Source organism: Cetorhinus maximus, chromosome 2, assembly GCF_964194155.1.
Source record: "Cetorhinus maximus chromosome 2, sCetMax3.hap1.1, whole genome shotgun sequence".
NCBI classification, from domain to species: domain Eukaryota; kingdom Metazoa; phylum Chordata; class Chondrichthyes; order Lamniformes; family Cetorhinidae; genus Cetorhinus; species Cetorhinus maximus.
Window position 1 is genome coordinate 122066830 of NC_135880.1, and position 19375 is coordinate 122086204.

General features: G+C 39.8%; 1 protein-coding gene across 5 annotated transcripts in view; it reads right to left on the minus strand.

Moving 5' to 3' along the window:
* cbwd (COBW domain containing) overlaps nucleotides 1-19375 on the minus strand; it is a 70581-nt gene that overhangs the window by 43530 nt on the left and 7676 nt on the right. For all 5 annotated transcript variants that reach the window (XM_078569142.1, XM_078569150.1, XM_078569168.1 and 2 more), the window contains 4 exons: nucleotides 17009-17095; nucleotides 16501-16597; nucleotides 7498-7589; nucleotides 610-669 (listed from right to left, as the gene is read on the minus strand). In XM_078569142.1, the coding sequence (XP_078425268.1) occupies nucleotides 610-669; nucleotides 7498-7589; nucleotides 16501-16597; nucleotides 17009-17095 (336 nt within the window). The remainder of the gene's footprint in view (nucleotides 1-609; nucleotides 670-7497; nucleotides 7590-16500; nucleotides 16598-17008; nucleotides 17096-19375) is intronic.

Consider the following 19375-nt stretch of genomic DNA (forward strand, 5'->3'; position numbering starts at 1 on the left):
CACTCCTGACTTGTGCCTTGCCAGGTTTACCTCACCCAACTCCTCCACTGTCACTAAATTATCTGACTGCTTGACCAACACCCAGTACTAAATGAGCAGAAATTTTCTCCAATTAAATATGGGGAACACCCAAGTCATTTTCTCCAGCTCCCACTGCAAACTTTATTCCTTGGCTACTGACTGCATCCCTCCCTCAGGAACAGTCTGAGGCTGAACAAACGTCTAGCGTTAATCCCATAACTGGCTCCTCCAGGTTATGGACCAATGGGAGTGGTCACATATACAGAATGATTTTTTTCCTCAAATAATATCAATAGCAGAATCAGCTGCAGAGTACTGCAACATAATATTTATGATTCTACAAATGTTATTTTGTAAGGTAGGCAAAATCAGAGATAATGCTAAGAGCTTTAGGAACCTTTTTTAACGTCTTAGTAGGTTAACGGAAAATTACAGACTGGCAATCAAAAGAATCCATATAAAACGGGCTCACTCAACTTACACAATGGCTTAGCTTCTAAATTATCGAGACCTTTTTGCAGGCTTCATGAATCATGTTAAAACTTATAACTTACAATAAATGAATACAGAAATCATTTAAAATCCTACCATCAAGATAAACATCGCTCCCTAATTCTGCATCAACCCAAAACATGGTGGAAACAGCACCTGTTGGAAGGAAAGAAGGAATTAAATTACAACAGAACATCATTACTTCTTAAATTATAAACATGCAGTTGCATTGTAATAACATGTTTTTACATTGGGTCAATGATTTTTTTTCCACCTCTTGTCTCATTTTGAACATTATTTTTTCTATTCTGTTCATGTATCAACCAATGCAATTCAAAGGCACACAAGAGTGGCACAGTTTTTGTGGTTCTTTCATTTTCTCTTTTTCTCCCAGAGATAAATACCTTATCTTTTTACACATTAGGGATCATTTTAGAAAGCTCTGCTGCCAGCACAGATGATCTGATCAATAATTTTATAAGCTTCCCTGCCGAAGAGTCAACTCTTCACTTTCCAACATTGAAATCCTCCTGCACTGGCAGCATAGTTCTGTAAAGTTATACTATCATGTACAAAGACATACTTATCTTTGGGAGGAAAAGAGAAAAAAAAAATAATAAGTAGGTTCACTGCTTTACCCACAAGTAAACCAAATGATTTGCTATGCATAATTAACAAGCTGGAAGGATAAATGAGTGGTGCATGCCCCCACCTACCTTGCCAGATAGTTTATTTGTAAATAAACCATGGAGTCCTACTATTTATCTTGCGAGACCTACACCTTGACTGATTCTTTAATCACTTAGGTTAATTTTCAAAACTTGTGACAACATAATGGCTTATTTTTCAGAAGCTTACTAGGACAAAAATGTTTCACACATTGCAATACAGAGTTGCTCTATGCCTTGATGTGTTTGCTAAGAGGATTAAGGGTGTCATTAAATTGGAGATACACACTGCTAACAGGCCCAGGCTCCACTGATAGCACCTACATTGCTGCCTGCTAATGACAAAGAAACTTTATGCATGTGTGGAAGCAAGCACATGGAGAGTTCTGTTCACCAGTTAGATTATAGTGCTGGCAAAACCTGAATTGCAACAAACGTTCTCTGTCGACATTAAAGCACACAAAATTAGTCTGTAAAGTTCTGTGGACCATCCGGGTATTTATTTTTAAAATGTGGCTCATTACCAAGCTGGAATTAAACCATAACTGGTGCAAAAGCTAATGCAAAGTTATCCCTGAGCTTCAATGCCTTTCTGAGGTTCAGATCTCCTGCTTCCATGTCATACAGCCAGTTTCACATGGATATCTGAGACCACTTTATAATCAATGCTAAGGTTAAGTGAATATGTGCACAATGCTTTTCATTGGGCTTTTTGTAACATTTGAATTTTTCTTCTATTTCATCCAGAAAATGTTCTGATTTTTGTGCCTGTGTCAGCGCCAAGGATGAATCTCCTAAGTGAGACTGTAAACCAAAGTAAATGCTAACAATGCAAAAAAATCTGGTAAAGGGACGCAGTCCAGAGTCAAACAAACAATCCTTGTAACTGTAATTTATTCATTGGAAGTGGCTCAAGTCCTTTCACATTCCCTTAGCCTTTGAATAACAATAGATGGATCATATATACCGAGAGTCAGGTTTTGTTGAAGCAGCTCTCACAAACATTTGATTTGCACCTCCTTAGACACGAAGATAAAGTGTTAGTGAACGCTAAGTATAGGGAAAACTGCACCAGTGTTCAGAAATGCTGGCCAGCTGCAGAATTTATTTGGAATTCCCATTTTTGTAGAATGAATATTTGGTCAGAGTGAAAGGTGCTGCATCTGACTGCTGTGTTCCGGTCCTAAAGGTGGCTGATATTTCGAAGCTGTTAAATAAAATGCTGCTCAGTTTCATCAGTTCTCATCTGGGTTGCTGGATGGAGCATACATCTATAAAAATAAAATAAAGCATGAAATCCTTCCTAGTTCTTGTAACACTACGATGCCTGAACCAGCATCCACACACAAAAATTTTGCATGTAAAATTTAGTCTACACTTCGAGCCTTCACTGCCATTTTCACACTGGGAGAGGGTTACTGAATATATTTGTCTGCCTGGGCATGAGGCTGTCAATTAACCCCTACTTCCAGAGATCCACATGATTGGAGCTCAGAGCAGACAATTAGATGAAGGTGCTGTATCATGGTACATGGTTGGCTTTTGTATCCTGCTAGCCAAACATTAGGAATGACACTATAAACCTGCATCACTCTGCCACGTGCTTTACTGATTGAATAAACAGTCAGACAGAATTTTATCCATCGTAAATGTACCACACATTATTTCTTAGCGATTTTAAATAAAACAAGCCAAAGAAATGTAAATATCCTCCACACAGTTCAACAGATGTTTCAAGAACATGTAATAACATTCTATCCCTACACACAGCCCACAAATTTTCACCTCTATAGTTTTCACTGAAACATCTGCTCGTTGCTACAGCTGACAGGGTGGGGTCTCTTTGACACTCAAAAGCTATCCTAATTCTTAACCCCCATAAGATGAATGCTCCATCCAGCAACCCAGATGGGAACTGATGAAACTGAGCAGCATTTTATTTAACAGCTTCGAAATATCAGCCACCTTTAGGGTTGGAACACAGCAGTCAGATGGAGCACCTCTCACTCTAACCAAATATTCATTCTACAAAAATGGGAATTCCAAATAAGTTCTGCAGCTGGCCAGCATTTCTGAACACTGTGCAGAGTTTTCCCGATACTTAGTGTTCTATAATACTCAGTTTCAATTGAATTAAACATTCATTTTAATAGTTCTTTTTAAACTCACTGATGATGTGTTTCTTACTGACATGCATGTTTGAAATATCTAATTTTTAAGTCAATGCTGAAACAGGTGAAGGAATTGCTAGGATTAAGAGATAACGTTTGGGCCAGTGGTTTGTTCACATCAAAGAGCTAGACAATAATTGAAGGATTCAAGGACAACATACATTTGCAAAAAAAAAATTGGCAATTTTTTTCCTCCCTAATTGAAATGAGTAAATGGTATAAGTATAAACAAGGCTGTAAAAACCAGTGTCAGGTGATACAGTGGAAATAAAATGCTTTGAATTATAAAATTAAATTGACTATATGAAGACCACAGCTTTCAAAAAAAATTGATGTTAGAAATCATAATTTTTTGACATGTCCTGAGGTGACAGCTGTTGGTAAACCACAAACTATAAATGAAAAGTATTTTTATTTTTTGAAGAATAATGACATGTCTAGCTGACAAAATGAAATACTTGGGGGAAATAAAACACTGATAACTGAACTCATTTTGTTAATGTCCAAACCTTTCTACCTGAACTGACAAGACACTGACCTGGCACATCATTCCCTGTTGGCAACAAAAGATCTGTCAGTTCTTTACAATGCTTGCTCATCCGAGATAGAACACGGCCCAAAAACTCTAATGACTGCCTGATCTGTATTGATTTTTTTCCCCAAGCTTAATAGTTTTCCTATTTTATGAAATGGGATTTGCAAGCTATGGGATCCAAATCAATGTGCTTTATTTTAAGGGAAGTTAACATAGCATGGCAATTACTCATTGAATTTCATCTTGCTAGGTTCTTTATGAGGAATAACCAAGATCACAATAAAATCTCAAAACATTGTTTTGATTTAAAAACAAACCAGGTCCTTATTTTACTAGAAAGAATTTCCACCCTACCCTTAATGAAGAATATTACTGTGGGGGTTGTGTGTGTGTGTGCGAAAGAGAGAGAGAGAGAGAGAGAGAGACTAATTTAATTAGACTGAAGACAGTCAGACTGCAAGGTTTAAATCATCAAAGGGATCGGAGTAAAGCAGCAATTTTGAAGTGGAAATGAGTGAGCTAAGGTAGGATACCAGTGGATACAGCATGAATAGGAATTTGCATTAGGAGATAAATGAGGAGTGAATTTTTTGGCATTGAATTTCCAAGAGAGAGAAAAGGAAGTTTTACAACTGGCAAAGGTCATAAATAAATAAAAGCAAAGTTATTTTGTTTATCTTTCCCGAAAATGGTGGCCATGAAGACAATATGAAAGATTTTTAGATTCTGGGAAAGGTAACTTTCAGAAGAAAGTTAAAAACAATAGGTTTAAAGATGAAAGAGAAAGAAATATATTTAAGGAAAGATTGAAAGCTGTATGAGGTGTGCGTGGCCATGTGATCTTGAAGAAAGCATTGTGCGAGCACTGTCTTATGAAGGAAGCAGCTTCTAGCCACCAGAGAAGTGTCTGGTTGTTCGAGACAGCAAGGTTTTGTTACAACCCTTGGCTTTCCATTGTCGAGTGAGTGGGAGGGGAAAGAGAGAAGCTTGTGAAATACCTCCCTTTTAATCACAGTGGGTGACTTGCGGTAATATTACTGGATGTTCTATAAATTAAGAATCTATAGGACCTGTTGCCTGGAAAAGGGTGTTTATTTGTGAGTCTAGCTAAGTAGAAATCCTTTAGGAACTGTTATAAGACTAAATGTAACTGTGTAACTGTAATCTTGTGTGTTTAAGTTTTCTTTTCTTTTGTTAATAAATGTTTTAATTTAATATTTGAAATCTCCAAAAGTGACTTCAGTACACATACCTTCTTGCAATAAATACAAATTGCAAAATCGTTGTGATAGCCTGACCAAGTTTCCCTTTGGGATTTGGTCAACCCAGCAAATACCACCTGCCATATCATAACAATAGTTGCCTCTAGTGATTTCATAGGTTTATAGATGAAACTCCCCTTATTTTTATTTCCTCTCCCTTCTCCCAGAGTAAAAGATGCAAACTGCGAGTTTGTAGCCATTACTGAGGTTGGTAGCATTGTAGATGGAGCATCAGCATACATCTAGAAAGATTAAGAATTTCAAAATTTGATTCTCTGCTCCTCATTAGAGCCATACCAAATAGGGAGTGGCCAGTAGGAAATGCGATTGGAACGCAATATTGATTATGGTTTCCAGACCATGGCCACTGCCCAATCTAATAGCTGTTATTAGGTCAGTCATCCAGTCGGACAACAGATCCAAGGTGCTGTAGATTTATGATGGTTGGCCTCCTTGTGCCCAATGCTGCTGTCACTCAGGCAGCAGCACATGTCAGGACTCCAACAGTCCCCCCTCAGAGTGTTATGTCTATGTATGGTGGTGGGTGAGATCAACTGCCCAGGAGCATCCGCCAAAGATCCTGCCAGCAGCAAATCCATCTCAGGTGGCAGCCGTCATGAGTTAAGGGCTATGTCAGTGTCAAGATCCTTCTGTCAGCATGAGGAGACATCTACCTCTCTTGCTATAGGTCCCCAAGGGGCATCTAGCTGCACTCCTCAGATAGGAGAATGATGGACACAATTGGGAATGAGTAGGAAGCATGGTGCTAGGAATAAGAAATAAAATAAATGATGTTTGGAATACACCAATATCTTCTTTTTTTACTTCTGGCTTTGATTATCGTTTTGGAAAGGAAGCAATCATTTGCGGTGGATGCCTTAACTCAAGTGATGCTTCATGGCAACGTTCTATTGGGTGAAGATCTGTTGGGGTGTCATTTAGTAGGGTGGACAGAAGAAGGTAAAGCTGAGATGCTGTTGTTTTAGTCGATGAAGAAATACTGCAGAATCTACACGAGGATGTCTTGAGTAAGGGCATGGTCTTGCTTGCATCATAGGCAGCCTGTTTGTCTCGGAAATGGTGTCCATTCCCACTCACATCAACAGTTGCTCAGTTGGCATCTTCAGTGCCATGTGCATGCCATGGCACCCACGAGAACTCAGTTATCCTGTATTAGTCCTGGCCTCTGTGATTGTGTGGCTTGGGGATGATGTCAAAGTGAACTCACTTGGCTGCTCTATGAAAGAAGGTTTTCGTCACCTCTCTGTGCACGCCTGATAGCTCTGAAACCATAAAAAATGGTAACTATTGTCACAGGCAGAACAATTGTGGCAGTAGGGCAAGTATGGAAATTGTGCGCTGAAGATACCTAGTGACATCCTTGGTAGTTCACAGCCATTGAATACACAGCTCCTCAGAGGGGCGCACATACCTGGTGGGCCATGTTGCCTGATTCTCTTGAACATGGCACACTGCTGCAGCAGCTTCTTTATTACGATGGCATAGAGTGGTCTTCCATGGGGAAGGCACTTCTTGTCAAAGGTTGGCCCATGTGTTATTTGGGGGTATGGGGAAGTCAGGGGTCCCAAATTATTTTTCAGGGAAGAAAGGAAAACACTCCAGCAAAATGAATTGCAGGTGTCAGTAATTAAAAAACGAAGGGGTTAAAAAAAATTCTCTTGAAGCTAATAATCAATAAAGACAGATTTACCAACTCCTTGCTATTGCTTGCCTGAAGCGTTAGGGAGAGATGGTGGAACTGCTTCTTTTGGTCATAGAGTTACACTGATTGCAGGAACAATGTAAACACAGGAAATTTTTGTTTACTTCAAAAAGTACTGGGAAGCAAATAAGACCTGAGTGGTTTTGACGGTCATAAGATTGGCATGGTTAAAAAGACTCAGGAAATTTGCATTCAATACAACGACAGTGCATAGGCAGGATATTGCAAAAAGTTGATTTTCTCAGTATTTTTCAGCACTCACAATGACCTCACAACAGCACAACTGTCAAGTCATGTATTCCAAAAGAATGTTTTACATTCATCGTTTTGGTAACAACTGCTTTTCCTGAAGCCTGTATTTATGACAACACTGTGCAGTCTTTTTTTACTACAATAGTCCTCCTGAATGGGTGTGACCAAAAAATAAAATAATACCTGATACTTAGGTAAATGGGCCATAGATGTTAAGTCCACTTGAAATACCACAGTCCCATTGCAAAGCATTTCTATTACCCAACTGTCAATTTTCTGAATGAGGAAATAAATTAGTGATCAGATTCCAACAGAAGATGTAATAACTGAATCAGCCACAATCTTCCATATTTTTGTTTTAATGTTCCATTACCTGGGTCAGCCAATCCAGTAGTTTCCAGTAGGATGTAGTCAAACTTGCCTTTTTTCTGCATGAGGTTTTCAATGGCTTTCAAACCGTTGTCTCTGTGTAGAATAATATTTTTTTTAAAATTAGCATCCATGACTGACTGAGGTTCTTCAAAAACTTCTATGCTTAGAAGAGTTGGAACTGAATTGTTTGCCATTAATATTTACTAATAAAACTACAAAAACATAGCTGGGATGCTAAAACACCACAATGGAATGTTGCTTTGCATCTCAGACTGGTTTATATGTAACCTCCACCCCAATTTTAACTTCCCCCACTGATGGAAACTGGCCATAGAACCATAGAAAAGCTACGGTGCAGAAAGAGGCCATTCAGCCCATTATGTCTGCACTAGCCAAAAAGGGAAAAAAGAAACTAGTCGCTCATTTTAATTCCACTTTCCAGCACCTGGCCTGTAGCCTTGCAGGTTACAGCACTTCAGATGCAGATCCAGGTTCCTTTTAAATGAATCGAGCATTTCAGCCTCAAACACCAACTTATGCAATGAATTCCAGATGTCCACCACCCTCTAGGTGAAAAAGATTTTCCTCATGTCCCCTCTTAAACCTTCTACCAACCACCTTAAATCTATGCCCTTGGTAATTGTCCCCTCAACAAGCAGAAACAGGTCTTTCCTGTCTACCCTATCTAGGCCCCTCATAATTTTGTACGCCTCAAATAGGTTACCCCTTAGCCTCCTCTGTTTTAAGGAAACAACCCTAGCCTATCCAATCTCTCCTCATAGCTGCAATTTTCAAACTCTGGCAACATTCCTCTAAATCTCCTTTGCACTCTCTCAAAGCAATTATGTCCTTCCTGTAATGTGGTGACCAGAACTGTACACAAAATTCCAACTGTGGCCTAACCAGTGTTTTATACAGTTCCATCACTACATCCCTGCTTTTGTATTCAATACCTCGCCCAATAAAGGAAAGCCCATATGCTTTCTTGACCACCTTGTCCACCTGTCCTGCCCCCTTCAAGGGCCTGTGGACATGCACTCCAAGGTCTCTCACTTCCTCAACTCCTCTCAATAGCTTCCCGTTTATTGAGTATTCCCTTACTTTGTTTGCCCTCCTCAAATGCATTACCTCACATTTTTTCGGATTGAATTCCATTTGCCACTTCTCCGCTCACTGAACCAAACCATTGATATCATTCGGGAGTCGACAGCTATCCTCTTCACTATCAACTACACGGCCAATTTTTGTGTCATCTACAAATTTCCCAATCATGCCTCCCACATTTAAGTCTAAGTTTAACTCATTAATATCTACAACAAACAGCAAGAGCCCCAACACTGAGCAACCTGTGGAACACCACGGAGAACCATTTTCCATTCGCAAAAATATCCATTGACCATTACTCTTTGTTTCCTGTCACTGAGACAATTTTGGATCCAACCTGCCACCTTCCCCTGTATCCCATGAGATCTCACTTTCCTCACCGGTCTGCCATGTGGGACTTAGTCAAATGCCTTACTGAAACCTATGTAGACAACATCCACTGCACTACCTTCATCAATCCTCCTTGTTACTTCCTCAAAAAATTCTATTTAGTAAGACACGATCTTCCCCTAACAAAACCACGCTGACTATCCCTGATCAATCTGTGTCTTAGTGACAGTTTATCCTGTCATAATTGTTTCCAATAATTTGCCCACCACCGAAGTCAGGCTGACCGGCCTATAATTTTCTGGCCTATCCCTTGCACCCTTTTAAAACAATGGTACAACGTTCACAGACCTCCAATCCTCTGGTACCTCACTTCTTTCTAGTGAGGATTGAAAAATTATCCTGAGAGCAAATGCTATTTCCTCCCTCGCTTCCTTCAACAGCCTGAGATACAATCCATCTGGGCTTGGTGATTTATCCACATTCAAGGACAGGAAAAAAGTAGACAATATCAATACCCTACTCAAGAATGGTAAAAGATATGAAGCCATAGTTGCAGGTAAGCAACAACTGTTGGTGAAGGAACCAAAGTACCAAGACACTGCAAATCATGTGGAAAATGCGGTTTTATACACCAGCCACTGAACTGTCCTGCATTTCGAGATCACTGCAAGGCGTGCAGTCTGAAGGGACATTGGGCGCGACATTGCAGAAAGTTTGGCTATGAAGGCGTGGTCAAGGACTACAGCAAGCCACGGTCAAGCAAGAAGCAGACACTGCACAGTGACAGCAACAAGGAGGAGTATGCCAAAGGTCAGTCTAAGCACAGGTGTATCCATGAAGTGGGCAGCAAACTAGATCACGTAGAAGATGCCAAGAAAGAAGTTCTCAAGCTCCAAAGCGAAAAGGCTTTCCACACTATAACAGTAGCACAATGCATGGATGTGATCACTCAGTTGGAAGCTTATACCACAATTGATACAGAAGTCTCTGGACCCACAGGAAAGACTGGCCGACACACGTTGAGCTTGTGTACCATGCAATGCCTCAATTAGTGCAGTGTTAAGTATCAATCTTTACTGTCCAATAACTCTTTCTAGTTTGCATTCTAAATTAGTGATTGTCCTTTTTGCCAATAAGGCTATTCCTTGACAAGAATTTTCTTACTCTGGAGTCGAGTATAGAGTCCAAATCCCTACATACTATTGAGAATAATTAAGGATGTGCATCTAGACAAATGGGAATCCATGTTACAGCCTACAAGAGCCAGGCTAACAGTATATAATGGTTTGCCAATACATTGTGCAGGAGTACTAACATTACAGATATGGCAGTTCTGCATGGTCGTCACAAATCTTCTAGGCAGTAGACAGAAACAGTCCAGCAGTAGCAGGATTACTGGCATGTAGAGAGCTCAGGATCGTGACAATTCACAAAATCAAAAATGCACCAGTCCTGGAAGATAAAGGCAAGTATGACCCATTGAGTTAGTTAAAGGTTTACAGCCCAAGTACCTGGGCAGGTTTGATGCTGTGTGAAGTTTCAAGTTGATGCTATTCTGCATTTGAAGTATGATGCAATTCCTTCAATTGATCCAACTAGGAAGTGTAGTGTACACATCCAGGACAAAGTTGAAGACCGAAGTGAATACTATGGAATGACATGGGATTATGCGTCGTTTTCAACAATACATTGATGTCGCTCTATAACCACAGTGATCAAGAAAGATTATACTATTTAGGTGTATTTGGATCCCAGACAACTAAATCGAGTGCTCAAGAGGTGCCTTCATAAAATTCCTACCTTGGAGGAGCCCAACCCAAGATTTGTTAAGCAAAATTCTTTTCTAAGTTAGATGCAAAACATAGTTATTGGTCCGTGTATTTATCAGAAGGCTCACAAAAGTTAATCATGTTTAGAACGCCATTTGGGACGTATTGTTTTCAGAGGTTATTATTTGGTTTGTCTGTAAGTGAAGATCTATTCCAGCAACATATGGAGAGGATTATCAAAAATGTTCCAGATCGCGTGTGTACAGCAGATGACATTGCTGTCATGGGCACCCCTAAGGTAGAGCATAATCAAAATCTTCACAAGCTGATGGAAACAGCTAGTAGAGAAGATCTTGAAGGGGATATGGGGAGTGGGCGGGAGGGTGGAGTTGGGGCCTGGGATCAGTCATGATCGTACTGAATGGTGGAGCAGGCTCGATGGGCTGTGTGGTCTTCTCCTGCTCCTATTTCTTATGTTCTTGTCATGACGGGTCTAGACTAGACAGAGTGGATAAGGAAAAACTGTTCCCATTAGTGGAAGGATCGAGAAAGAGAAGGTACAGATTTAAGGTAATTGGTAAACAAAGCAACGGAGAAATGAGGACAAACTTTTTCATGCAGCAAGTGGTTAAGATCTTGAATGTGCTGCTTGACAGTGTAGTGGGGACAGGTTCAATAAATTCAAGAGGGAATTGGATTATTATCTGATAAGGAAGAATGTGCAGGGTTACGGGGAGAAGGCAGGAAAATGACACTAGATACATTTCTCATTCAGAGAGCCGGCACAGACATGACAGTCCAAATGGCCTCCTTTTGTGCTATAACAATTCTGTAATTTTAACAGCAAAAAGTGCAAAATAAATGTAAGCCACATCACATTATTTTCTTCGATCTACCGACACAGAGATATGACCAGATCCAAGCAAGGTAGAAGATATGCAGTCAATGACTACACCTCAAGGCCGAGAAGATACGCAATAATGTCTAGGTCTGTTTAATTTCTTAACGCCAAAGATCCAACTTTGCTGAGAAAGCATCATCATCACTACTAAGAAAAGCTCAAGCTATCTTTACCTGTGAGGACTTGCCCTCTTCAGTACTATGACCCAGAAAGGAAAGAGCTTAGGAAGTAGATCGCAAAAATGGCTGGAGCATATTTAATGTAAGGTGGAAAATCAATAGGTCTGTTTGGTGTGAAAAGCCTTTCACCGTTACAAGCTAACTACTCTAATATAGAGAACAAAGCACTTGCTCCAGTGTTTGGAATCACAAGGTTTCACACTTACATTTTTGGGAAACGCTTCACGATTGAAGAGGATCATAAGCTATTTGAAATGATATAGAAAAAAACTCTTACCAGTACACCTTCTAGACTACAATGATTACTAAGTAAAATCCAGAGGTATGCCTGAGATTTGATAGAAGCCAAGGAATGGTATGGTTACATCGGACATATTAAGTGGATTACCTAGCCCAAACTAGACAGAAGACATTTTCTTAGATCTGCAAGTTGATGGTATGCATGTAGAGGCTGAAAACAGATATAATATTGACCTAATGATTTCAGGCAGCATAAGTGCGAAGAGAAGAAACATCCGAAGATCCCCCACTAAGAGTGTTGTCGCAAGTTATTATCAACAGGTGGCCTGACACAATGCAGGAGGTTCAAGACAATCTCAAATCTTGCCGGTCAAACCGAGGTGAGCTTGGAATTGCAAGCAGAATAATTTTAAAATAAAACAAGTTTTGGCTCCAGAAACACTTTGTCTAGACATATTATCACAACTACATCAGAGCCACATGGGAATCAAGTGGACATGAAGCCCTGCAGGGGAGACAGTGTAGTGGCCTGGGGTAAACTGTGACACTGACAGAGCCACGAGGTTGTGTGAGGCAAGCCAAAAGTACTAACCAAGCCAGCACAAAGAACAGCTCCATCCTCATGGTCCAGGACTGCGATTAATCTATTTGCTGTCCAAGGTGATGATTTTCTCTCAGTCACCGACTACTTCGCAAAATTTCCAATCGTTCTACAGTTAAGGGATACATCTAGCACACTGGTAGCAAATAAAACAAATGCAATCTTTAGTTTGTTTGGCTCCCTGAAGGAGATCTTGATAGATAATGATCCATAATATACTGGAAAACTATTCCAAGATGTGATGTGAGGTGTAAGCCACGTAACAGCACTTCCACCTTACCCGGGGTCCAATGGGCTCACTGAAAGGGTGGTTCATACAGTCAAATCGCGTATTATGAAATGCATAGAAAGCAATCAGGATTTTCAAGTTGCTATGCTACATTTATGGGCAACACCATTAGATATGGAATTACCATTACCAGCCAAAATCATGTCCAGGAGGCAAATCAGAACAACAAATCCAAATCATCATCTGACTGGATTATCATAAGTATAGGAAAGGTTACTGGAGGGACAGGAAAAGATGAAGTTTACACATGATGGGCATGCAAGCATGGAGTTGCCTCCTTTGTAAACAGATCAGGAGGTTTGAGTTATCCACCCAACACAAAGAACCTGGCTCCCTGCAGAGGTATCAAAGATCTGCAATGAGCCAAGATCATATGAAGTAGCCATCCCAAATGGAGCACCATTGAGGAGCGTTATAACTGTCTCTTTTACTGATTATATTAAGAGTCAAAAATGTAGAGTTTTGGTTTCAGTTTAAGGTGAATTGGGAGTTGTTTACTTTTGGTTTGGTTTAGTGTGCCAGGGTGCGTTTATAATGCCTCAACTTTTGACCTAGCTGAGAGGCTTTTAGAAGCAAGAAAGCCCTCAGGTTACAAATGGAGAAAACTGCTGAGAGTGGAGCTACGCTGTAAAAGGAAAACTAATGGGTTTTGCTTTTTTAAGGAAAAAGCAAGTGCCTAGAACTCCTGTAGTGTCAAGAACACATTCACTTCCAAGGTGGAGCTGAGGAAGACAACCAGCACAGCACTCATGTACAAGATACCTATACGTCTACACCGATATATCAAGAGCAGAGTGTTGATGATTCCAGGTCTCAGAAAAGTTTAACTATTACTAAATCAGGGCATGTTAGGTACCCACCTGTACACTTTAGAGGAACTTGAATGATGGAAGTGAGATTTAACATCTGTGTAAATAGCATTCACAACAATCCTATTCTGTTACGTATACATGTATGTATTTATATATATATTTTATATATATATATATTATATATATAATTCTATTTGTGTAATGTTTCTATTTAAGGAAAAGGGGGATGTTGTGATAAAGCTTTAATGTATATAGTGCGGTGCTCTGATTAGCATGTCACTGAATATGTATATGGTTAACATACATCACCACCACAGGAAATGATAGTCTGTTGTTCATCAATAAAGAACCCAAGCATTTGTTACCATTCATTGTGTGATTGGTAAGTTTGTGTTCCAGTCCAATAACACAACAAACACCCCATCAGTGTACTCTCGATTATCAGCAAAGTGATGGAAGGCGTCATTGACAGTGTTATCAAGCAGCACTTACAAGGCAATAACCTGCTCAATGATGCTCAGTTCAGGCTCCGCCAAGGCCACTTGGCTCCTGATCTCATTACAGCCTTGGTCCAAATGTGGACAAAAGAGCAGAACTCGAGGTGAGGTCAGAGTGACTGCCCTTGGCATCAAGGCAGCATTTGACTGAGTGCGACATCAAGGAGCCCAAGCAAAATTGGGAGTCAATGGGAATCAGGAGGAAAACTCTTCACTGGTTGGAGTCATATCTACCACAAGGGAAGATGGTTGGTGGTTGTTGGAGGCCAATCATCTCAGTCCCAGGATATCAGTACAGGGTAGTGTCCTAAGCCCAATCACCTTCAGCTGCTTCATAAATGGCATTCCCTCCATCATAAGGTTAGGTTTCCAGCATCTGCAGTATTTTGTCTTTATCTTTATGTCAGAAGTGGGAATGTTTGCTGATGATTGCACAGCTTTCAGTATCATTTGCACTCCTCAGATACTGAAGCAGTCCGTGTGCACATGCAGCAAGACCTGGATAACATTCAAACTTTGGCTGTTATGTGGAGTGAATGTTACTTGCCACTTAAGTGCCAGGCAATGATAATTTCCATCAAGACAGAATCTAAGCATCTCCCCTTGACATTCTATGGCATTAACATCGCTGAATTCCCCACTATCAACATCCTGGGGGCTCACCATTGACCAGAAACTGAACTGGACCAGCCATATAGACACTGTGGCTACAGCCACAGGTCATAATGAAATAACCCAATATTGCTCTGTGCTTAGTCAGGAAGATGTATTCAAATATAATTTGGCTCCCTATGTTGCAATAATGATATGGCTTGTCTACTTAATAATAGTAACAACTCTTCAAAAGCAATTGTCTATGAAATACTTTTAGAAACCCCAAGGATGTGAAAGGTGTAATAGAAATACATGATTTTTTCTCTCTTCTCATATTTAACACATGGTTTGTTGCTGAAGCAGATTTGTCAACACTCTGATTTGGTCAGAAATATTTGTCTCTTCATAGAATAGTAGCACAGAAGGGGATCATTCGGTCCATCGAGCCCACCTTGGACATTTTTGCACCACTTGGCAAAAATAAGTGTTACACTCATTGTGTAGAAATTCAACAGATTTGTTATGGGATGATGCTTTAACTCACCATCCTCTTAGATGCAAATCTGATTTTTTTTATCTGTTTGCTTATTGTATATTATAGGATCCTATTCTATGGTTACATCTATTACTCTATCAGGCTTCAGCTGATAAATGGCAAGTAATACTCAAGGCACACAAGTGCCATGCTCTGACCAGTTCCAGCAGGAAAGAATCTAACATCTCCCCTTGACATTCAACAGCATTGCCATCGCTGAAGCCCCGCCATCAACATTCTGGGAGTTACCATTGACCAGAAACTTATCTGGACTAGCCACATAAATACTGTGGCTACAAGAATAGATTAGAGGCAAGGAATTCTACAGTGAATACCTCACCTCCTGACTCCCCAAAGTTTGTCTACCATCTACAAGGCACAAGTCAGGATTGCAATGGAATATGTTCCACTTGCCTGGATGAGTGCTGCTCCAACAACACTCAGGAAGCTTGACACCATCTAGGACAAAGCAGCCTCCATCCACCACCTTAAACATTCACTTCCTGCACCATCAATGTACAGTAGCAGCAGTGTATATCATCTACAAGAAGTACTGCAGCAACTTATCAAGGCTCCTTCCAAACCTGCGACCTCAACCACCAAGAAGAACAAGGGCAGCAGACGCATAGGAACACCTCCACCTGGACATTCCTCCCTAAGTCACATATCACCCTGATTTAGAATGATATGACCACTTCTTCACTGTCACAGATCAAACTCCTGGAAAACACTAACATGAAAACAAAATACTCAGAATGCTGGAACCCTGAAATAAAAGTAGAAGTGCTGGAAATATTCGGCAGGTCTGGCAACATCTGTGAAAAGAGAAACAGAGTTAACATTTTGCGTCGAATATGACTCTTCTTCAGAGTTCTGTTGGTCAGCACTTCCTGTTTTTATTCCTGGAACTCCCTTCCTAACAGCACTGTTGGTATGCCTACACCAAATGGACTTCAATGGTTCAAGAAGGTAGCTCACCACCATCTTTTCAAGGGCAAATGGAGATAGGCAATAAATGCTGACCTTACTAGCGACACTCACATCCCATGAAGGAAAACAAAATTAGGCCATCGTGAAAGTCAACCGAACATGTCTATGTTTTTGTAAAGATTAAAAGGTCAACCATTTAGATTTAAGAAAGTAAAAATCTTACTTCACTGAACAGCAAAGGCATCCATTCCGCAGCTCCAACCATTCCTCATAAAGTTCTCCTGCATGGCTCACTGCCAGTGATTTTTCTAGTGCACTCCCTACAACAGAACATTTGGAGCTCTCTTGTAAGTACAATATTACAAATTGCATATGATTAAAGGCGGCGATGAAAGTTGTTTAAAAAAAAATGATTGAAAGACAAAATAAAAAAATAATCTTTTACTCTTTGCCCATTATCCTGCTCAGGAATTGAGAGTTTTGGGACAATCAAGGGATTTTTCAAAGCCCACTATTTGCTTTCTTCCGCCCAACATATTTTTCTTCAACCCCAATCATCTACTTCAAATGGCACATTTTTCATCCATTGTTTATTCCTTGTGAATGGCAGGTATAATAAAGCAGAACAATATGCTATTAGCTGGCACAAATATCCTCTACATCTTTAATCCACAAGTCTAAAATCATACAATAGTTCACTCAGATGTCCACTTATTCAAAACATCCCTTACCTTCACCAAACTCATTAAGGATTACTGCAATTCTCTTATTGTGCTGTTCTGTTAGAATATAATTCAGAAGAGTTGTTTTACCAGCACCTGCCAAAATATAAATACTGTATTAAAGATAACTGTTCTTAAAAGAACAAAAAATGTTTTAATGGGGAAGTTCATCTCTTCTACAACCCCCTGTTTCTTGACCTCATATAGCAATGTATATGTTGTCCCACATTATATTGACAATGGAATAACTTGCAGGATATTTTTGCATAGTGATAAATTCCAGGTTTATAGTTTATACATAGCGTCATTTACATCTAATGCAATTCACTATTTTATTTCCATTATTAGTTGCTCTGAAATTCTTACCAACAGAGAATGTACATTCTGGAACATTCAGGTCAAAAAGAATTCAATGTGTCACAATCACATAACAGTATAAGGGGCATCAGTTTTGATATGATGTTAGGCATTAAGGCTGACAAATAGTAAAAGGAATATCTATTACACAAAAATAATCATTTATAACATATTCCATTTTATTTTAGTTCTATAGTGAAAAAGATAGAATCAAAAGAGACTGGCAATATCTAGGTTAGCTATAGCTAGTTAACATTTAGATTTGTTTTATCACTTCAAGCTAGACACTCAGTTCTCCCTTGCTAAACTTAATTACTGATATTTTCTACGCAATTTCAGGGGCAAATATATCAGAACACTGAATGGAGATAAATATTTAGCAGGAATATCTTGATGGACTCTTAGTACTGAGGATTGTTACGACCGCAGCCAATGTTATTCGCCGAACAAACTAAATCCCTGAGGGAAACCTGTCTTACTGATCATAACTTTTTTTTTGCACTTTGAAAACGAGGGGAAAACTACTGAACCCAGAAGAATAGAATCCCAGTAACACTTTTAGGATTTTAAAATTAAAAGATTTATTAACAAGAAAAAAAAATTTAAGCACACAAGATTAAAATTACACAGTTAAAATAGTCTTATAACACATTACCCCCAAAAAACCCACTTGGTCAAAACACACAAGTAAACTACTTGACAATAACTCCCTTATAGATTTTAACCATTAAAATCCAGCAATATTACCCAAGGCAAAAATTGTTGCTAATTTAATAAAGTATGCCACACACTTCTCATTCTTAGTCATTTGTTAGTAGAGAACTTGAGTATTGCTGAAAAAAAGAGACATGTCTAAGCTTTTCGTCTCATCAGGACACTTCACAAGAATACCAATATACGGGGAAAACAACAATTTCTAATGTATGTGAAGAGAGTGCTGATTGGTTGGCAAGTGGCATTGTCATGGAGAATGCACCAGTGATGGTGATTGACAGTTAACTACTAAGCATTGTTTGAAATTTAAACCAGACAACTTGATCCTGATTGGTCAAGGCATTGCCCTGAGGAATGAGTCAGCGAATGGCTGTCACTTATTTTCTTTTGCTAAAACAGGCGCAATGTGTGCACATGTTCTTCCTGTTTCCAAAGAACAGGGACCTGTGTATTAATATATGTAGCTTCCAGCACACACAAATGTGCCACACTGTGAGTCTGACTGACAATCTTAAATTGGTTGTCAGCGTAATTCTTAACACACTGAGGATTATTTAGTAAATGTTGTCCAATCACAAAATCACATTTAACGTCGGACATGTTTTGTGTTTTGCAAGCATGGGCTGGTTGGGTACAGTCCATATCCTGCTCGTTGTGAACAGCGGCTGGAACATTTTGTTTGATCCGATCTGCCAGTGTTTGGGGCATAAGGCTTACATACCTAGCATCACACTGGCACTGAAATCCATATACCACATTACTCATTTGTCTGATAGGCAGAATGTCTTTTCGGCTTGACGGCAGCATCCTGTTAGTGGCGAATATCACTTGTGTTGCTACCACATAGTAGCAGCGTGAAACAGCTAGCTTCACCTGTTGCGCAAATTTTTGAGATGCCTTTCCCTCCCAGGGTAATCTCAGGTAACCTGGGCACTTTTCAGGGCTGAAAACGATGGCCTTAGACCCGTTCATGAGTTTGCGTGATATACAGCGTGAAATGATCTGACCAGGGTAGTCATTATCTTGCAGGATGCCTTTCATGCGCCCTATTTCAGCATCAAGCTTGCATGGTGGGCAAATGGCTTGGGCCCTATTTACAAGGCTGCCGATAAGACCAATCTTATAGCATGTGGAACTTTAAGAATCCCAATGCGTATATTGACCAGTGAAGGTAGACTTGCAGTTGATTGCGGTAGAGAAGCCCCTGGCAGATTTCTCAATTAGTATGTCAAGGAAAGGGAGTTAATTTGACCGCTCCATTTCAAAGGTGAATTTGAGCACAGGATGAGCCCATTAAGACATGTA